Here is a 22,415-nt window from a genome sequence, read left to right on the forward strand (position 1 = left end):
CGCAGGTCTTGGTCTTCCAGCTGCAGCGTCTTAAGGCCTTCCCCAACAACGGCTGGAACCTCCTCCACTGTAGTGCGACTACACTTCTTGGGAACTGCCCTTTTCTTGTAACTCTGCTGACAATCAGGCATCACTATTCCCAGACGGGTATGCAAGGCACCGTTCACCTTGCGTTGAAACCGTACTTCTAATTTTGTGGGAATAACTACTGTCCGCGTAGCTGTAACCGTAGCACCTGCATGCTTCACAGTTTTCAGCGGTACCCGCTTTCCTCTTATTGTCAACTGCATCGAGCCAATGTCCAGTTGACACATGCGAGGCAGGAGGTAGTCCATACCTACGATGCAAGGGGTCTTCGATATCCGCTACATAAACCTGTAGGGTTTCTTCTTCCCCTCCTAGCTTGATGCTGATGTATTAGGTATGAGGAAAAGGAAGAACTGTAACAGTGCATAATTTGGCTACAAAAACTTAGCCCACTTTTATGATAGAAAACTATGAGAATGGTAACGTTATCTTTCTATGCAAGTGATAAGTGAGGTGTTAATAATATGTTTTGATGCAGGGTGACAATGAATGTGAAAATGCTGGTGGGAATTGTGTGAGCAAAGAGGAATGTGAAGTTAACCATCTGCAGGAGGCTGCCAGGAGGAAAATGAAGTCTGCTGCAGTACTCCTTCAAGAAGTAGTAAGTGCTAATGTAGTAATAATAATAATAATCATTATCATCATCATCATCATCGTCATCATCATCATCATCATCATCGTCATCATCATCATCATCATCATTATCCATTATTATTATTATTATATTATTATTATTATTTTTTAACGAGTAAAATAATAGTGCAGTTTACTGCTGGGTTGGCATTTTTGTAGACGACAGGCATACAGTTTAGCATGTGTGTACAATATAAAGAAAACCTGCATGCGTTATATATGTTGTAAATGGTGGAAGTACACATTTTCTAATGTACTTAGATGGTGCGGGTAAGCAGAAAGGCAATTTGACCAAGGACATCCGACATAACCACCAGAAGATTATTTTTATGAGAATGACAGCGAGAACCTGTGACTGTAAAATTTGGTAAAGTTTAGCTCTCACTGAGCTAAAACTTATGTTTTTCCAAATCGATAAAATCTATAATATGTTATTTCTGCAGATTGAGAAATCGAGGCTCCACAGGCAAAAGTCTCAGAGGGAAAGGCAGCAGCAAAGGAGGGGGAACAATAAGAAAATGGAGCCGAAAGAAAAAAAGAAGAGAAAATAAGAGATGGCAAATATGGTACAAAGCCGAAAAAGAAGTCTTGCACCGACGTCGGAGGAATATGTTACTCAAAGTGCTCTAACGGCAAGGTTAAAGGCGGCAAATGCTCAGCCGGAGAAAAATGCTGTAAGTATTTTTTATACAAAGTTAAGTATGCAGCAGACATGTTAAAAAAGACTTTTACCATTACCTGGATTGAACTTTTATTTTCTATAACACGCGATAAGGTTAAATATATCATCATCCACCCGAAGCCAGTGTAGTAATGTAAGGGTTAAATTGTTCTGCCACTTGACATTTGTGTATCGCCTTCATCTAGGAAGGTCAACTACCTGGGCTATGAACACCTGCCTCCAGTACCGAAGGAAGCCAACATTTTATCACAAGTTAGTTAGTGTGTGTGTGTGTGTGTTTTTTATGTATGTATGTATGTATGTATGTATGTATGTATGTATGTATGTATGTATGTATGTGTGAATTGAATTTTAATTTTGCCGTGGAGAGCAGGTAGTTTATTGTGTACTCCTTACTTATCCTGTGAATGGTAGCGCAAAAGGATTAGAGTATAGAGGCCACAAAGGGTGTTTATCACACCCCTTTGGTCATGATATTATGGCATTGAGTGATACAATTCCCAGTACATTGTTTGTTTAAATCGGTACATAGAATTTATATTAGGTGCTAGATGCGAAGTGTGGATACAGCCTAAGTATATGAGGTATCTTCCCATCACAGATAAAGTGCTGTGCCATCGCATATCTATCCTTACAATATTTTTTTAATTTTTTTTTCGAACTATGACGTAGTGTTGGAATGTGTAGCCTTGTGTCTGACTGCACACTTTACATTTAGAGTTGTTCACATCTGTTTGTGGGGCATACTGCCGGGGGAATGCAATAAATCCTAACCTTAGTCTAGCGGTGATAAGTATTATTATCTTGTGATTTTGTTACTTGCTTCATAGACATGTATCACGTGATACATCTTATCATGGTAAATAGTCGGTTGGCTAAAGCCTCTTTGCATTTATCTACTTGCTTCAAATTCATCAAGTTCTTTTCTGATTACAGTTTTTAGGGTTCTGTTTGACTGTCCTAGATTTTATTCAACATTGTATATATTGGACGCGAGTTTAGCTAAGGCATCAACTCTATCGTGTTGACTGACGCGTATGTGAGAGGGGATCCACAGTAGGTTGACCCTAATACCCCCGTCAACAAGTGGGTGACAATCTGAGTTTAGGGTATCAAGAACGGGTAGTGATTTTGAGACTGCCAGTGGTAGTGTCTTGAGCAAGTTTCTGGGCTGTGAGTATGGCAAATGGTTCAGTTTTTTGAGTGAATGCCCAGTTATTAATTCTAGCTGCGTTCTCTATTATATTACCGTTAGGTTGAGTCACAATGACAGCACTTCCAGGCCTTCCACAGACAGTGTTAAGAGAGCCGTCATTGTAGATGGTTTGTGTGATGCTATTTTCAGTTTATAGGTTATGTATGTGTTCAAGAGCTCTTTGGTGTATCAACCATGTACAGATTGTATTGTCCAAACATTCTAATATGTGTAGCAGTAGTTTGGATCTATTTAAATTCACCGGTTTCATGACTAATATATTTTAGCATTTCCCTAGAAGCAATTTTGTCTGGGCTATCATGAGCTTGGTCCCAGTTACAGTATTCTGTTTTTGACTCTGGGTAGTTCTAGTTCTTTCCTCATATTGAATACTTTGGTGTTCATGGGACAGCCTAAGTTAATTCTAAGAGCTTTATTTTGCATCTTTTTGAGCTTGTCAATGCCTCTCCCGTCACGAAGGACCATGGCTCGTGTGAGGTAATCTATCACAGATCTTATATATCCTTGGTACATTGGAGGTTGTACCCTGTCATGGTCACATTGACGGCTGGTCTGTTTTAAAACGTGATGATTCTTATTATACTTCACGTACTTAATATATGTGGATAACTGTTTAGTTATCCCAAGGAAGAAACGCCTTTTTTCCCTCTCAACGTTTTACACCAAGGCTCCTTGTCTAAGTCCCGCCCATTTTGAACATAGTTGTCAATACGTTTTTTCCACCTTTACTGGCAAGTGCAAACTCTAATCAATTTATGTAAATCAACTTAAGTAATTTGCCAGACCCGTGTCAACTGAGGGTCATCTTTGAATGTGTAGTAGTTGATGTGAATGTGATTTTTGTCAGTGCTTGAGTTGCCACCTCTGGCAACTCACGGGTATATAAACCCATGGGAGGAGGGAGAACAGCCTCCCTCTGACTCGTATACAAATTGTTCTCAGGTATGTTAGCGGGTGTTCCCCACCGATATAGTCATTCAGTTTAACTTAGTGAATTTAGTGAATATCAGTGTTCATGTTGTAACAGTGAAATTGTCATTTACCCAGTGTAAGAATTAATATAAAGTAAATGCCGTCTGTTGTTGTTAGACGAAAGATTGTTTGTGATTGAGTCATCATCATTCCCTCCCTCTGACGCATTTACAAATTGTTCTCAGATCCAGTGTGTGGGCTATTTGAACACCCCACCGACTGCCCGGAGTCGGTGGATACCTATCAGTTAGCTGTAGTGGACGATATCGCTGATTCGACATGATTAAAACTGCAAGTCTGCCTCGTGGGGCTAGATCCCAGACTCTCGCCACGTGTTAGACTACCACCGATCATAACAGCGGTCGTCAGTTGGAGACGCCAGTGTTCTACCCTGGGACACCCCTGGAAGTTATATGGTCCACAGTGTTTGTTGTATATGATTGGGGATAATTATCTGGAATATCATTATCCCATGATGGGTAGTGACCCCAGGTAAAATTGTTAGTCTCAGTATTAACGTGTTGTGCTGTGAGTGCATCCTCAATATGCACTCCCAACAGTTCTAGTGAAGGGACCATATGTAAGATTGTCATGTATGTATTGTAATGTAACACCAGTAATGTGTTAGAAGTAAAAGTATCCACGTGGGATTGCATTTGAGTCCCTGTAACTTGTTAGTATCAGTATTCACATGTTGTGTTGTGAGTGCATCCTCCATATTGTTACGAGTTGGGGATTTAGAATATAGTTAAAAGTCTACACAGATCCCAACAGGCAACAACAATAAAAAAACAAAGACAGTCGGACTATAAAAGGGTAGACAAAGGATGCGAGTTTTTGTTGTGTATATTAAAGTACCATAAATTCCTTAACAAAATATTCAGCTTTCTATAATTTACCCTTAACCAAACTTAACCTAAACATACGCAACATTGGTTTAACAGTATATACATATTTATACAACATACAACATTTTGAAGCAAGTGGACGTTGGGAGGCAATATAGGATAACAAATACTTAAGTGCGGAGCTGAGATGGCTGACGAGTAAGGCTGAGTATTGAAGAAGATGGTAGGTAGTCACTGTGCCGTAGGTTTCCAGGATAGGTGATCCTAGTGTGGTCACTTTCCACAGTGAACTGAACTCTCCTCGAACTGGAGCTGATGAGGAAGACTTGGAGGAGGTGACGCAACAACCAGGATATGGAGAAGGGAAACCCCGGAGTGGTAACTAAGACTAGTCATACTCGGGCGCGAAGGAGGTGATCACCTGGTGCGTCTGGAGAGTAGCTGCTGCATTTCCACTGGAGCTCGGGATAAGGAGTCCGCAATCAGGTTGTCCACCCCTTTTATGTGCCAGACTTGTAGATTATAGGGCTGGGTGAGGAGAGCCCAGCGGTGGATTCGCTGGTTGGAGGTCTTGTTGGTTTGGATGAACGTGAGCGGGTTATGGTCGGTGAAGACTAGGGTGGTTTGTGGGCGAGATTGGAGGTAACATTCAAACTTCTTTATTGCCAACACCAGAGCCAGGGTCTCCTTCTCTATGGTCGAGTAGTTGGTCTGATGTTTTTTCAACTTGGGGGAATATTATGCCACAGGGTGAAGGACATGAGTGGTTGGGTCGGGTTGTAGGAGCACAGCCCCCACTCCGACACCGCTAGCGTCGATTTGCAGATGGAAGGGCAAGGTGTAGTCAGGGGGGTGGACCAGGCTTGGAGGCAAGGAAGGCTTTGAGGCGGTGGAAAGACTGGTCGCACCTCTGGTTCCAGATGTAAGGGACCGCAGAACTGGTAAGGTCTGTGAGGGGTCCGGCCACGCTAGAGAAGTTACTGCAGAACCGACGGTAGTAGCCGCACATCCCCAGGAAGCGCATGAGTTCCTTCCTCGTCCTTGGAGTGGGGAAGGACAAGATGGCTTTAACGTTTGCGTCCTTGGGTCTCACCATACCATGCCCAACGATATGTCCCAGGTAAGTCACTGAGGCCCTGCCAAAAGCAGATTTAGCCAGGTTTATGGTGAATCCAGTCTCTTGTAGTCGTGCGAACAGTATCTCCAAACGCACCAGATGTTCGTCCCAGCCGTCCGACACCACCACCAGGTCATCCAGGTAGGCGAACGTCCCATCTAGGTCCTGAATCAGGTAATTGATTGCCCTCTGGAATGTGGCCGGAGCATTAGAAAAGCCAAACGCCATAACCAAATATTGAAAAAGACTAAATGGAGTTATAAATGCTGAGATTATTTTTGCCCTATCCGTGAGTCCCACTTGATAATATCCTTTCAACATGTCCACCGTAGTTATAAATTTTGCACAGCCTATGCTGTCTATTATATCTTCAATCAAAGGTAAAGGGTAGGAGTCTGAGACAGTGACCTGGTTCACTTTACGATAATCGGTACAGAAACGAAAAGTGCTATCGGGTTTTGGAATGAGAAGGCAAGGTGAAGCCCAGGGGGAGGTACTAGGCTCAGCTAAGTTATGTTTTAACAAAAAATCTACCTCCTTTTTCATAATCTCTCTTTTTTGTGGATTTAGTCGATATGCTGATTGCCTAATGGGTTGTACATCATCTGAGATTAGCTTAATATCATGTTTAAGTATATTGCAAAACCCTGGGAGGTCTGACGTGACTTTAGGAAATGTTGATAATAACTTAGTGAGATCTTTTGCCTGAGATGGATTCAGAACAGAAAAATACTCATCCAAGTTGTTGAGTATGTGACTGTTAGCAGGGTTTTCTTTAGGTAGAGGGAAGTCTAAATTCTCCAATAGGTCCATGTCATCTGTCTCTGGCTCCGGCCCTGACAAAACAGTAAGCAATACAGGTAGGCTTATAGCCTCTGGGATGTCTTCCTCTGACTGCCTGGAATGGTAAAGTTTCATGAGATTAATGTGAACAAGTTATGAATCTTTTCTGCGATCAGGAGTATGGACTATATAGTTTAGCATTGATTTGAAAGTTTGATGGAACCGTTCCAAGCAACCTTGGGATTGTGGGTGGTAAGCCGAAGATGTACAATGGTCCACACTGAGGTCTTTCATCACCTGTTTGAAAAGATTGCTCGTAAAATTGGTGCCCTGATCGGATTGGATCTCTTTAGGAATGCCACTGAAGTGAAAAGGTGCAAAAGAGGTTTGAATACATTTTTTGAAGTGATGCTTTTAAGGGGAAAAGCCTCAGGATAACGTGTACTGGTATCCATAACAGTGAGCAGGAATTGATTTCCCTTCTTAGTCTTTGGTAATGGGCCCACACAATCCACAACAATCTTTTCAAATGGTGTATAAAATACTGGGATGGGCTTAATGGGAGCTGCTGGTATACTTTCATTTGGTTTTCCTACCATTTGACAAATATGACAAGATTTTAGGTATTTTGACACATCCTTCCTAAGTCCAGGCCAGTAATAGTGTTGGAGGAGCTTTTTATATGTTTTCAGGATTCCCAAATGTCCTGAAATACCATCATGGGCAAGGGCAATTAATGCTGGTCTGACTGAGGAGGGAATTACCACTTGATGTATTTCAGACCACGTGTCTAGATGGGTAAGCTCAGGGGGTCTATAGGCCCTTATCAAAACCCCTTCCTGATAATAAAAACAAGGAAGAGTGTTAAAATCTTTACCCTCAACTGCTGCATGATGAAGTTTATTCAAAGATGGATCAGATTGTTGGGCTTTAATGAGCTCATCCTTACTAATGGTCTTATTGTACAGATCTTCTGTGGGTAGGAAGATATTGGAGGTGGTTTTAGATGAAGAGGGCCTATTTCGCACACTCTGTGACAGGGTGACAGCACAAGATGGGAAAAGGTGAGGAATAGTTTCTTCAAGGTCAGTGGTGGAGTTGACAGGTAAGGGAGAGTCGACTGTCTTTATGTTGGGAACCACTAGATCTCCTACCAAGTCATTACCCAATAATAAATGCATGCCGCTCACAGGCATTGGATCGTTCCTAATGGCTATTTGCACTTCCCCAGTAATCAAGGGACATTGGAGGTGCACTTTAGCTAAGGGATAGGAAGAATGGGATGAGAGATCTGAAATTAGAACACTCTCATTAGTAAATGCGGTAGATATATCAGGAATGACGTTAAACAGGAGGATAGATTGTGCTGCGCCCGTATCACGTAGTATACGAATAGTGAAAGAACGGTGAACTCTATGATTGAAAAATTTTTCCCTATAGGTGAATGAAGAGAAGAGATCCTGATAAATTTTCCACAGTGGTGGCTGCTATTGGTTTCTGAATTCTGGGATCCAGGAACTACTTTTAGAAGTTCGACACTTTGGGTAAAAGCTTACAAGACTGATCGTATGGCCTGGTTTTTACAGTAAGAACAATAAAACTTGCTTGCATCAGGTAGCTAGGGGAGCCTTCGATCAACATGCCGAAAGTACCACGTTCCCTACTGCCCAGTGACTCCACCAGCAAAGGCGGCATGCATCAGCCAGCCCAGCAGCACGCCCCAAATTAACCTCTCCACGCCTCCACATGCTCCAAGATGTGAAATGGTATCTTGCTCTTCCACCTCCAGGACTACCAAGTTTAACAACCTGAAATGTGGAGGTCTCTGTAGCCTCTAAACCACTTCTTGAAAAACCTAAGCTTTTCTTGAGCAAACTCAACAAAGGTGTGTGAAAATGTTTTGTTGGTTTACGAAACTTCAAGCCGTGGTATCTATCTGGCGTGATAGCATAAGAGGTGAGGATATTCTTTTGATGTTATCATAGTCAATGGGTCTGGCTCTTACAGTTATAAACTCTACGAGCCTTACCACATAATTCCTAGAACTAACACCGACACCACTGGTCCTTAGGCCACTCATTCTTCCCGCTATTTTCTCAAAAGTCCTAAATGACCCATCCATATCAGAATTCATCAAACTTCGGGAACAAGGGAAGAAGCATTAGCAGGGTTAAAAGTAGCTAGTCTCTTTAATGCCACTTTTTTGATTTAAATTCAGATGTTAAGGTGACTTCTTTTCTTTCACCTGTAGTTCTTTTCCTTACAGTCTAACCTCCTGCTCCAACCCTTGGCCTGTTCCTACCTTTCCTCATGCTCCAACTTGGCTTTGTTCTGACCTTTTCCTCATGCTCCAACTTGGCCTGTCTCCAACTTTCCCTCATGCTCCAACTTTTGTCTAACTGGCCTGTTCCAACTTTTCCTCATGCTCCAACTCCTGGCCTTGTTCCAACTCATGCTCCAACTGGGAGTTCTTTTCATTTGATTTGGAACTCGAACCTTGCTCGTTCTAGTTCTGTATGTCTATATTTTGTGTTTCTTCTGAGGGCGAGCCAGACCTGAGGCAACTTCTGGAGGAGGATGGGTGGGTGGGTAGTAGTTGAAGTTTTCTGGACATGGGCGTTAATCGGTCAACAAAGATTCTTTTTAAAAGTTCTTGTTGAACCAACATTTCACTCTTACCTGATTTTTTAACATTTCAGTCAGTTGCTGTGAATATGGATATTGTATTGAAGGCTATTTCATTCCATTCTTTCTTCAGGATATTAACACGTACTTAGTTGGCTGGAATGATTTTCAATAAAATCCCGGAGATCAAAACCTGGAGGTGGCCATTGTTAAGAAAAACTAGATAAATTAAACTAATGGTCAAAAGAAAAGATAAGGGATTACCCCAGAATATCACGGCAGTGGATCAGGAAAGTCCCGAAACTACCCATATACCTAGAAATTACACTTATGAATATTGTTCTTCTGATAAGATTCTTGGACAAGGATAAGAGATCAGGAAAGATACTTGAAACAGTGAAGCGTATATATTACGGCATTAATATAAAGATCCGGGATAAACAACCCTTGAGTTACTTTATTATTGACCCCGAATGAGAGATAATGAGAAGAACAACAATAATTGAGGCTTTTTATAATTATGGGTCCTGGTAGAGAGGGCATCCCAAGATATCACTTCACCAAACTGCGGACTATGGAACAGCCTACTCTGGAGCGAGGGTACGGCATTAAAACAGATCCGGATTCTTCCTTTACACTCGATAAGACTCCATTATTATCGACTGTCGCCACGTGTAATAACAGGTAAGCCTTTATGACACATGGAACCTATCTCTACGTCTGTCACTCTACTGTAATGATAATGGCTCAATATATGCACACATGAAGGAACTTTAAACCACCGCAAAGCAACATCAGAACAAAAGTGACTGGGAGGAACAATTAACAAGGAGTAAATAAAGAAATATGGCACTTAAGATCAGATCCTGTCACGGTCGCTATTTGTTACGAGTTGGGGATTGAATAAGTAGTTAAAAGTCTACCCAGATCCCAATAACAGGCAACAACAATACAAAAACAAAGACAATCGGACTATAAAAAGGGTAGACAAAGGATGAGAGTTTTTGTTGTGTATAATAAAATACTACAAATTTTTAACAAAAATATTCAGCTTATGCAATTTACCCTTAACCATATTTAACCTAAAAACATATGCAAATATTGGCTTAACAGTATATACACATATTTATACAACATACAACATTTGAAGCAGCAGACGTGGGGCAGGCAAATATAGATAACAAATACTTAAGTGCGTGAGCTGAGATGGCTGACGAATGGAGGGCTGAGTATTGAAGAAGATGGTAGGTAGTCACTATGCCGTAAGGCTTCCTGGATAGGTGATCCTAAAGTGTGGTCACTTCCCAGAGTGAACTGAACTCTCCTCTATCTGGAGCTGATGAGAAGACTTGGAGGAGGTGACGCAACAACCAGGATACATGGAGAAGGGAAACCCGGAGTGGTAACCAGACTATCATACTTGGTTTCGTCCCTAGATGGCGCTGTTTCGGTGCTGGGTAGGTAGATCAGACATTGATGGTTTTGTAAATAATATGTACTAAGGTAACTGTATGCAATGTAATATACCATCCAGCCAATATTTGTAAGAAGCGAAATTATCTAGGAGTGGAACTGCAGATAAATAAAAACCAAGAGTTGATCCTTGTGGCTGTGTGTTAATATAATACCATCAGGTATAAGGCTGCGCCTCTTATAACAATTTTTAATTTAATACTTAACCTTGGTAGTGTGTGGAAAGGTAGGCCCATGGGTACATGTAATTATAGTATCAAGCATTAGGAAGAGAACAACGGTGAATACTATAGGTGAATAATTGACCCAACATACAAATACAAAGTTTATTAAAACACAGAAAAATGGTTAGAGGGTGACACTAGGCACAAAACGTGGACTCCCGGTACCAGCCCTCAGGCTTAATTTGCTTGCACCACGACTGGGGGTACACACACATTAATACACATAAACTCTTACAGCACCTTAGCACCATTAAAACCAGTGGCAACTGCCAGCACAACACTCAACCGCCCCAGGAGTGATACTCAAGCGACCGCCATGAGAGTCTCATCACCACATGGCACCTTCCAACAACTCCATGATTCCGGTGGAATAACACCACCACACCAATAGCCCTACTGAGCTATGCACTCATCCACCAATGACAGGGGCCGGTAGTTGTTTGTGGCTTGGTGATCCGGGGTCATCACGTGGGCCGAGCGTTAGGGTCAGACTGGCCAGCTATGGGGCCCATAGGTGGTAGTGGAGCTTGGACGGTCGGGATTCACGGAGATGACCGATTCTATTGACCTCAGACATCACCCCAGACTAGTGGATGCAACATCCACGCTACAGACACGGCCTAGGCTGCCATAGAGACCTGTGGAGGGAGATAGGGATCTGTGGAGGGATGATCAAGGCGCTTATTGGCCGTTTATAAGGACATCAACATTTCAAAAGGGACATTAAGGACGTAAACAATACTTCACTCAAAGCACATCAACTACGTTACTGTAACACTTGCACAACCAAACTATTAATTAGGTCAAATCACTTAGAATGGCGGGTACAACACAGAGAGTGGAATGACCTACCTGTGGAGGGATGATCGAGGCGCTTACTGGCAGTTTGAAATGCAACCTTCACCCTCTCCCCAGACTAGGTCACCGATTCCACCTACTTAACTATTTCGCTGAATTACGTTACTGTACACTCTGACGTTTGAAACTGAGACTACAAACTCAGTTTCATTCCCTAATATTATCTTCACAAATAATGCTCTGACTGAGCTATCAAAGACAAGAATTAAATTGATCACATAAGGTCTTGGATGGTAATTCCGGGTAAGCAAGTTCCAACACGCAGCCTGCCGACACACGAAGACGCTGGTCTAAAGTTCCTATCAGGAAAATTAACTAATTCCTAAGTTAACCTCCCTCTAACAATTTCACTATGATTATCAAGGTCTCTGATATTCATAGGTGGAAAAAGGTTTACAGGGTGTCGGTAGCAGAGAGGGTTTACAAACTCGGTCAAAGCAATGACGACATCTCGATGAAGTCATCAAAGAAACAGAAAACGGAGGACGTTTCCACTGGGGGACTCCGAAGGTTTTGTGGACGTTTAGCTTAATGTGAATCATTAGGTTTTACAGGCTAGCCGTCATTACGATCATGACACCAGTAATGTTGTAAGAAGTAGTAAGATTATCTAAGTGGAATTGCAGATGAGAAAAATAAGAACATAAGAAAAAAAGAAAATAAGAAAATAAGGAGTTCGCAATAAGCCAAGGATTTGAACCTTGGAGTTGTATGTTAATGACAGCTTTTACCTAATTTACTTTCATTTATTAAACCATTTTTAGGAGTGTATTAGGGTATTTTTTTTCCTATTTCCAGTTTTCTGCCCAAGTTGATTTACTAGAATTACACTACCCATGTGTCCTAACCCTCGCCATGCTACTAAAAAGAACTGAGGTTATGAAGTAACCATGAACTGAATAGTAGACAGAACAATTGAAGGAAATAAGACAGAAAGAAGTATGTATTAAGAATATATGGAGAGAAGAAAATCCTGCCCTTAGAGGTGGAAGAAAAACGCCGCTCTTATAACCTAGCTACACATTTAAGGGGTTTTAACCACTCAGTACACTGGCGAGTTAGCTGTTGTACAATATGTCAGGTGAAGTATTGCAGAGGAGATAGAGACACCGAGATATTTAAGTTTTGATAGTTTGGATAGTCGTCGTTTGTGGTTACCAGCTTGTTTTTTGAATACTTTTATTTTCTCAGTGGAGATGATGAGATCAAGGTTCTCACAGGCTGACTGTACGTACAGTCACTCACAAGAGTCCTGTCGCGAACCACGAACCCCGAGATTCAGACTCGTGAACCCGAAGCAATACACACTGATACATTATTCTGTCCATAAATGCTTCTGATTCAAGAGTCTGAATCTCGGGGTTTATGGTTCGCGACAGGACTTTTTTGGGTGACTGTACATGGTTCACAGTGGTTTGCACAGTGGTTTTAGCATGTATAAGAATGTTATTTGCATAGCTGACACTAATATTGCTGGGGCTGTCTGGGATTGACTTTAATAATGCATTCATAAGAGCATTGAACTCCACCTTGGGGGGTACCAAGTTGCATATCTTTGACGTCACTTTTGTAACCCTGAAACAGTGCAGCTGTTTCTGTTTGTGAGGAAACCACTTATCCAGTGTTACAGCCGACCTCCTATATTCATCTTTCTAGTTCGTTCAATATAAGTTGCTTATTGGTAATATCATAAGCAGCTTTTAGGTCAAGAAATGTGGTGTATATGTGTCTTTCATCTCCATGTACTGTTAGGTATGTGGTGATGCAATTATGTACGCCTACTATGGGTGAAACCTTTTATGATTGTCTTCCGAGATCCATCCTCTCAAAAGTCTTACAAAGGCAGATAGTTAGTGATATGGTGTACTGCGCACATCATTTTGTTTACTTTATCCTCTTCGCCACTGATCGGCTTGTTAGCCGCTTGGGCGATCGGTCACGTCCTTTCATTATATTCTTCACCAAAAGATCGGCTCGCTAGCCGCCCGGGCGATCGGTCACGTCTCTGTCACGCACTGTTGGCAAATACTGGGCATGCACCGGATCCTGAATGTACCTGGAACCCGCTCCAGTGTTGGTCAAGTCTCTTGAAAGAGCTCACACTGGTGCCGTCACAACACTCCTGGTAGATTGTTCCAAGAGCTTACAACCCTCAACCTGAAAAAGTTTGCCCTCACGGTTTTCTGGACTTGCGGCTTCTTCAATCTTGAGCTGTGACCCCAGGGGCGAGCGTCCGCCAGCTCCAAGTAAGGACACTCAACTGAGTAGTGCCCTGGAGATGCTTATACACCTCAACTAGGTCCCCCCTTTGCCATTCCTTAAAAAACCCTTTAATTCATATTACGCTACATAACATTAAAATCCGCCTCGCTTATAGAATCTCAGAGAACGAGAAACCTTGATAAAGGATAACTCACCTACTCAATGTTACTGAATCATTTGTTGTATTGTACCCAGGTACGGTTATATAATATTAATTGTATGTATTTATAGCATTAAGGAGAACTCAAGGTATCCATAAGATGGTTGTGAGAGTCCAATTGATCCGGGCTAGTGTACGATCCGTGCTAGTGTAGTATCCGGGCTAAGGGTAGATCGTAGTTTGACGGTCATACTATTTACGTTCTGAATGTTTAGTGAACATAACTTCCGCAGATATCATATGAAAATACATGAGAACAATGATCTGGAAAAGGGATAAATGTGTATCAGAACTATGTGAGGTGTTGGAGGTGACCCAGACACTATACTGGAAAGGAAATATCTTGTATGCATCAGTGTGAACTGAATATACCTCGTATCCTCGGGTGACGTATACCCACGACATGTGCAGTGATCAGAGAATCTTATGTCTGTGTTCAAATAGTGCAATTTGTGAGAGGAGGATCCCTAATTACAGTTTTAAGTGAAGTGGATATACCCACGCCATGAACATTCGACTTTTGTTTCAAGGTGACGTCCTTTGTGCCCACCTCGAGTGTGCCGCGTTGATATTATAACCCAATGAATTTACCCACGAACTAGCAAACCAGAACCTTACCTTAGTGTGTATTTTAGGATTAAAATATGTGTTTATAAGACATGAGGTTACAATATACAGGAAAGTGTTCATGTGAGAACCGTAAGAAATAAAAGTAAAAATTAAAGATGGAAACTGTAGGCCTACGCTTTGAGGAGCGGCTGGGCACTGCCCTCAGTATCCTGCGTTCTCTCATCACCTAAGGTCAGTGAACTTCATCAGGCTCTATTCAGCCCTAAAATAAGAGACTTATATAGTAGTTATTACAGTTAAAGCTTTGCCTGATGTATAAGTGGAATAGTAATGTGTTAGGGTGTGTGATCACGGCCCATCAGGCATTATTTCTCAGTATCCTGCGTTCTCTCATCACCTAAGGTCCCACGCAGTCGGGAGAACCTTGCTGGGCGGCGGCCATTATCCCTGTTAGCGTCCCACCATGTGAAGTGACGACTACCAGCTATGCTATTCCACTGTGAACCTGTGGAATCCCAGCATACCACCCCAAAGGAGTAGGAATAAATAAGGAAAGGCTTGAGAAACTCCGCGGTCGTCACTTGGAGCGACCTATAATACCAGGCGTAGAAACAGTACTGGTATGCCTCTTGGTGAAACCCTCGTCTCTACCCACCGAGGGCGGTGTGGGAACGAGATGCCTGATATGTGTACCTAGAAATTACAAGGAGTCCCATACTTGCAGGTCTGGAGTATAACAGGTATTGTGAGCTGGTGCTACAGGGAGGTGATTTGGTGTTACTATGTATGATGACCTAAGGTGCTATATTTCATACAGGTGGAGCAGTCCGACGTGTTGAGTGATATTGTAAGAAGTGTAACGAAAATCATCGTTGTTCTTTTGAGGAAGGCCAACTCAGTTGTATTTTTTGTTACAGTATGTTTTATAAGGACTAAATTAGTTAAGACATATTATGGTTTCACTCTTCCTTCCCCTTATCGATCTGGTCAATGAAGAACCTAACCCAATGCCTAGTCCACTCTGCACGCTACCTAACTAGATACATACTGTCCAGAGGGGGTCTGGTGGCAGCAACCTTTAAAATTAAGACTTGAGTTAAGTTATTCCTTAGACTTAGTGACCCCAGAATCTGGCAGTATAATGGGACCAAAGGCATCAGGGTGTTCCAGCTTTGGTTTTGCACAGGATGTGGGTAGTTGGCCTTCGGCATGACTCATGACACACTCTATTAATGGCATTGTACAACAATGCTATAAATAGAGTGTGTCAGCACACGCCTTAGTAGTCTTACAATATTGTGACTTCTGTCTCTACCAGGGCAGTGGATCTAACTCAAGGAGAAAGCAGCGTTAAGTTCCCACCTAGTATAGTGGAACATCACACTCATCGTGTTGTTTGCTCAGCATAAAGTTGATGAGACATTGTCGTACAGACCAGGCATCAAGGTGTTTCGATTCCTAGTTGGCAACATGTTATAGCTAGAGACATGAACCCACTTCATTATTAGGTCATTCAATCAATTCAATTTCAATTGTTTATTCCTTGATAGAGTGAAGTGATCCTAGTGCTGTCACTAGGTACCCTTGTACAATAACACCAGAAGCATCTGGCAAGTGTGACAAGTATATACAGTATAAATATATTATAAAGGCTTACTAAAGCCTAAGGAAGGAAGGATTTTCCTTTAACACATAATCAATGTTATTTACATAATATCTGGTCAGTATGGAAGGGGATCATCGTGCCCCGTCAGTTGGTCGTGGAGTGGTGGTCCAGCAGGCGTCACGGAAGCGTTGTGTGTGGGGACATCTTAGTATTAGGTCATTATATTTTTGTAGGGTTTTTGGATGGGATTCGTGCCTACTGTGTTTACCTCTGATTGTATTTCTGTCTCTCTAGGCTTTGCTAAGGGGTGTGTGTTGGTTCAGGCTGTTGACACATTTTCCCCATGCATTTTGTCTACTGTATGTTCATTCGCACGCTCCCGGACTGCAGTGAGCGAAGCTTGAAACAGTTTTAGCATTTGAGGAGTCCTGTGTTATTTGTAATCCTCACCAGTCTGCCTGGTTATCGAGACATTGTTGATGAAGAGATTTTGGTAATTGTTAGGCTTGTAATCCCGGTACCAGTCATAAATGAAGTCTCTAAACTGTTTTTTTATGTTCTTTTTCTGACTGTGAGTCTATATTGCTTGTTAAGTTTTTCCACCAATAGGGGGGTGGCATTGGCTACATATATACTAAGGGGATTGGTTTGTAGTCAGACATAAGATCAGTAGCTAAATCGGGAGTCTAATTAGTGCTCAGTTCCTAAAGTAGGACAGTGGGTTCAGTATATAAGAAGAGATCTGTGTAGTGAAGCTGATCTGAGGGAGCCTAGGCGTTGAACACGTTCAGTATGGAGAGTGTTCCCATGATAATGAAAATGGTCGTTGGTAGTCCTTTTTGATACAAGAGGTACAAAACCTGTGGTAGAGAACAACGCCTGGCCATGTGCATGACTTCCATTGGCCTTACTGTTATCGTTGGATTATTGTCATACTCGATATCAACTGACAATAAAGTAGTAGTAGTAGTAGTAGTAGTAGTAGTAGTAGTAGTAGTGTGTATGTGTGAGAGAGCGAAACTAGTGAAGAATATGGAAAGGTGAATTTGTGCCAGATCATACGAGAGAAGCCATCGTCAATACCCTTTATAAAGAAAAAATGTTAATATGAATGATTTAGAAAATCATGAAGAACTTGTTATTTGAGTATAGCTGTTAAGATATGCGAAATAGTTTTGAGTGGCGGTGTGCAAAAATAAAATTCTTCCTGGTTTGCGAGGAAATGAATATATTTAGGAAACAAACAGTTCACGTACATCAAAATTTTCTTCTCTGACAGATTGTTGAAAAAGTTTTGGATTAATTTGTGTGAAGAATGTAGGAGGTGAAAGTTGAAACTGATCAAAAGTTATATTATATTTTTAAACATTAAGCAACGAATGTGACTGAAGGGAATAAAAGAGATAGAGGAATTTAGATTTTAGAGTTTTACGTGTAATAAGGTAGTAGTGGAAAAGCATACTCTAAGAATGCATTATCATAAGGAATAATAACAATTATAAATGAGCTGCAAATGTGTATCAAATTTGTGTGAAAAGGTTTATTTCCAACCGTATTATATTTTTAGAAGGTGAAAGATTATGCAGTAGACTGTAAGTCAGAAATGACAAAAATAAATATCAATTACTTGTGCGCTATCATCAAGATTAAGAGAAATGAGAAGAAAAATAATTTATTTTTATTTTTATTTTTTTTTTTTGTACGGGAATTAGCACACCCGGGCTCAGGTCATCGGCCCATAACGGTGCCCAGGGGGCTAAACAAATAAGAATAGAAAGAAAATAAAAATAGAAAAGGAAAAGATTATATTAATCTACATCACGAAGATGCCGAATTAGGTATGAAACCCCCTCCCCCCCCTCAAATATAGAGTATGGAAGATTTTATGACGGACAGGAAAGGTTGACAGAATAGACTATCGTACAGTAAAATAAGGAAGGGATAGGGGCAGACTACATAGGAGAGGAGCAGTAGAGTGAGTTACGAAGGTGTTGTGATATGTTTAGGGGAGTATCACAGGAATATGATAAGACCTCATACGAGTATAAAGTGGAGAAATATTGCTTAAATATATAGTACAAGGAATATAGAAGAGGGCTTCATAAATTAATTAGTGTGATATATAAAGCCTCCTCTCTGTCTCTCCCTAGCTGTAACTTTCAGTGGCGAGCTAACGAGGGGACATTACGTGCCCAAAAGTCGTAATGAAATAATTCTTAAGGAAGTGAAGTCTTACTAAATATTATTATTAAAAATGCGAAATAAGTTTTAATACCTGTTCTGTTATATATAGATCTACTGACGACTGGAAAGTCACCATAACGTGAACAACAATGTAAGAGAAAAATCCCACAATGGCAGACGAAATATTATTTCCAAACAATCGTTCTACTCGGCCAGTCCTTATCTGTAACTCCACTGAGTAGGGCGACAGTTGATGCCGAAACTGTTTAAAATAAACATTTCACCTGCCATTGTGTTTTTTCTCTTCTCTTATATTATATGGATCTGTTCAATCCTTGTTATTTGATAGGAACTTTCTTGTGATTTACTTGCAGGCAAGCCTAGTGGTTGTGGTGGTGACGGTCCAGCAGGTCCATCTGGTTCTCCAGGTAAAAGTGGTCGTCCAGGTAAACCTGGTCCTGCAGGCCAACCTGGTCATGACGGAACTCCTGGCCTTCCCGGTTCTCCTGGCCCTACTGGTAATCGTGGCCCTGCCGGTTTACCTGGCCCAGATGGTGCTCCTTGCGTTGCAGGACCTGCTGGTCCTGTAGGTCCTGCAGGCCCTCCAGGTCCTGCAGGTCCCACTGGTTCCCCAGGTTCTAAAGGTGTTCCTGGAGATAAAGGCCCTGCAGGCGGGGTAGGTGGTAAAGGAGCTGTAGGTGATAAAGGTATACCAGGGGATACAGGTCCTGCAGGTCGGATAGGTCCTACAGGCCCTGCAGGTCCTAAAGGTACTGCAGGTCCTGCAGGTCTTCCACGTTCTAAAGGTATGCAAGGAGAAACAGGACCTGTAGGTCCTGCAGGTGCTAAAGGTATGACAGGTAATACAGGTCCAACAAGCCCTACAGGCCCTAAAGGTCCTGTTCGTAATAAATGCATGACGGGAGATAAGGGCATGAAAGGGGATAATGGTGGTAAAGGCATGCAAGGGGATAAAGATGATAAAGGTGGTGTAGGTGATAAAGGTGGCGTAGGTGACAAAGGTGGTGTAGGTGATAAAGTTGGCGTAGGTGGTAAAGGTGGTGTAGGTGGCAAAGGTGGTGTAGGTGATAAAAGTGGCGTAGGTGATAGAGGTGGTGTAGGTGATAAAGGTGGCGTAGGTGATAAAGGTGGTGTAGGTGATAAAGGTGGTGTAGGTGATAAAGGTGGTGTAGGTGGTAAAGGTGATGAAGGTGATAAAGGTGATGAAGGTGATAAAGGTGGCGGAGGTGATAAAGGTGGTGTAGGTGATAAAGGTGAGTATAAAGGCATGTGATAAAGGTATGTAGGTGATAAAGGTGATTAAGGTGGTGTAGGTGATAAAGTTGGTGTAGGGTGGTAAAGTTGGTAGGTGGTAAGGTGGTGTAGGTGATAAAGGTGATTAAGGTGGTGTAGGTGATAAAGTTGGTGTAGGTGGTAAAGTTGGTGTAGGTGGGTAAAGTTGGTGTAGGTGGTAAAGGTGGCGTAGGTGATAAAGGTGATTAAGGTGGTGTAGGTGATAAAGCTAGTAGGTGGTAAAGTTGGTGTAGGTGGTGGTAAAGGTGGTGTAGGTGATAGCGTGATGAAGGTGATAAAGGTGGTGTAGGGTGATAAAGGTGGTGTAGGTGATAAAGGTGATGATGGTGATAAAGGTGGTGTAGGGAATAAAGGTGGTGTAGGTGATAAAGGTGGCGTAGGGTGGTAAAGGTGGTGTAGGTGATAAAGGTGGTGTAGGGGTGATAAGTAGGGTGGTAAAGGTAGAGAAGATAAAGGTGATTAAGGTGATGAAGGTGATAAAGGTGGTAGGGTGATAAAGGTGGTGTAGGTGATGGGAAGTAAGTTAAGATAAAGGTGGTGTAGGGGTTATAAAGGTGGTGTAGGTGATAAAGGTGGGTGTAGGTGATGCGTGTAGGTAAAGGTGGTGTAGGTGATAGTGGTGTAGGTGATAAAGGTGGTGTAGAGGTGATAAAGGTGGTGTAGGTGATAAAGGTGGTGTAGGTGATAAAGGTGATGAAGGTGATAAAGGTGGCGTAGGTGATAAAGGTGATTAAGGTGGTGTAGGTGATAAAGTTGGTGTAGGTGGTAAAGTTGGTGTAGGTGGTAAAGGTGGTGAGGTGATAAAGGTGATTAAGGTGGTGTAGGTGATAAAGTTGGTGTGGGGTAAAGTTGGTGTAGGTGGTAAAGTTGGTGTAGGTGGTGGTGGCGTAGGTGTGATAAAGGTGATTATGGTGGTAGGTGATAAAGTTGGTGTAGGGTGGTAAAGCTGGTGTAGGTGGTAAAGGGTGGTGGGTGATAAAGGTGATGAAGGTGATAAAGGTGGTGTAGGTGATAAAGGTGGTGTGAGGTGATAAAGGTGATGATGGTGATAAAGGTGGTGTAGGGAATAAAGGTGGTGTAGGTGATAAAGGTGGCGTAGGTGGTAAAGGTGGTGTAGGTGATAAAGGTGGTGTAGGTGATAAAGGTGGCGTAGGTGGTAAAGGTGGTGTAGGTGTGATAAAGGTGATTAAGGTGATGAAGGTGATAAAGGTTGTGTGGTGATAAAGGTGGTGTAGGGTAAAGGTGTTAAAGGTGATAAAGGTGGTGTAGGTTATAAAGGTGGTGTAGGTGATAAAGGTGGTGTAGGTTATAAAGGTGGTGTAGGTGATAGGGTGGTGTAGGTGATAAAGGTGGTGTAGGTGGTGTGTGGTGTAGGTGATAGTGGTGTAGGTGATAAAGGTGGTGTAGGTGATAAAGGTGGTGTAGGTGATAAAGGTGGTGTAGGTATAAGGTGGTGTGGTGATAAAGGTGGTGTAGGTGATAAGGTGGTGTGTGTGGTAAAGGTGGTGTAGGTGATGGTGGTGTGGGTGATAAAGGTGGTGTAGGTGATTGTGGTGTGGGTGATGGGGTGGTGTGGGTGATGGTGGTGTTGGTGGTAGAGGTGGTGTAGGTGATAAAGGTGGTGTGGGTGATGGGGTTGTGTGGGTGATAAAGGTGGTGTAGGTGGTAAGGTGGTGTGGTAAATAAAGGTGGTGTAGGTGATGGTGGTGTAGGTGATAAAGGTGGTGTGGGTGATAAAGGTGTTAGGTGATAAAGGTGGTGTAGGTGATGTTGGTGTAAGTGGTAAAGGTGGTGGGTTTGTAGGTGGTGTAGTTGATGTGGTTGGTGTAGGTGGTTATGGTGGTGTGGGTGGCAGATGTTGGTGTGGGTGATAAAGGTGGTGTGGTGATAGAGGTGGTGTGGGTGATAAAGGTGGCGTAGGTGATAAAGGTGGTGTGGGTGATAAAGGTGGTGTGGGTGATGGAAGGTGGTGTGGGTGGTAAAGGTGATGAAGGTGATTAAGGTGATGAAGGTAGTAAAGGTGGCGGAGGTAAAGGTGTGGTGTGGGTGATAAAGGTGGTGTGGGTGATAAAGGTGATGAAGGTGATAAAGGTGGTGTAGGTGATAAAGGTGGTTAGGTGGGTGTAGGTGATAAAGTTGGTGTAGGTGGTGAAGGTGGTGTAGGTGATGAGTTGGTGTGGGTGGTAAGGTTGGTGTAGGTGTAAGGTGGTGTAGGTGATAAAGGTGGTGATGGGTGATAAGGGTGGTGTAGGGTGATAAAGGTGGTGTGGGTGATAAGGTGGTGTTGGTGATAAAGGTGGTGTAGGGAATAAAGTTGGTGTAGGTGATAAGGTGTGTAGGTGGTAAAGGTGGTGTGGGTGATAAAGGTGGTGTAGGTGTTAAAGGTGGTGTATGTGGTGGTGGTGTAGTTGTGGTAGAGGTGATTAAGGTGATGTGGGTGATGGTGGTGTGGGTGTTGATGGTGGTGTGGGTGGTGGATGTGGTGTGGGTGATGGTTGTGTTGGTGATAAAGGTGGTGTGGGTGATTTAGTTGATGGGTGTTGAGTTGGTGTTGGTGGTTGGTGTTGAGGTGGTGAAGGTGGTGTAGGTGATAAAGGTTGTGGGTGATAAAGGTGGTGTAGGTTATAAAGGTGTTGGGTGGTAAAGGTGGTGTGGGTGGTAGGGGTGGTGATGGTGGTGGTGTTGGTGGGTGATGGTGGTGTGGGTGGTGGGTGGTGTGGGTGATGATGGTGGTGTGGTTGTGGTGGTGTGGTGGTTGGTGGTGTAGGTGATAAAGGTGGTGTGGTGGTAAAGGTGGTGTG

The 22,415-nt window shown here is 42.5% G+C and overlaps 1 protein-coding gene across 1 annotated transcript in view; it reads left to right on the plus strand.

Annotated features, from left to right (window-relative positions):
• The first annotated feature begins 559 nt into the window (after positions 1 to 559).
• Positions 560 to 22,415, plus strand: part of LOC121869885 (collagen alpha-1(I) chain-like) — a 29,213-nt gene continuing 7,357 nt past the window's right edge. The window contains exons 1-3 of the mRNA XM_042371450.1: positions 560 to 688; positions 18,650 to 19,399; positions 20,650 to 20,709. Coding sequence (XP_042227384.1) covers positions 560 to 688; positions 18,650 to 19,399; positions 20,650 to 20,709 — 939 coding nt within the window. The remainder of the gene's footprint in view (positions 689 to 18,649; positions 19,400 to 20,649; positions 20,710 to 22,415) is intronic.

The sequence above is a fragment of the Homarus americanus genome, unplaced genomic scaffold, assembly GCF_018991925.1.
Source record: "Homarus americanus isolate GMGI-L3 unplaced genomic scaffold, GMGI_Hamer_2.0 scaffold14467, whole genome shotgun sequence".
Taxonomy (NCBI): Eukaryota; Metazoa; Arthropoda; class Malacostraca; order Decapoda; family Nephropidae; genus Homarus; species Homarus americanus.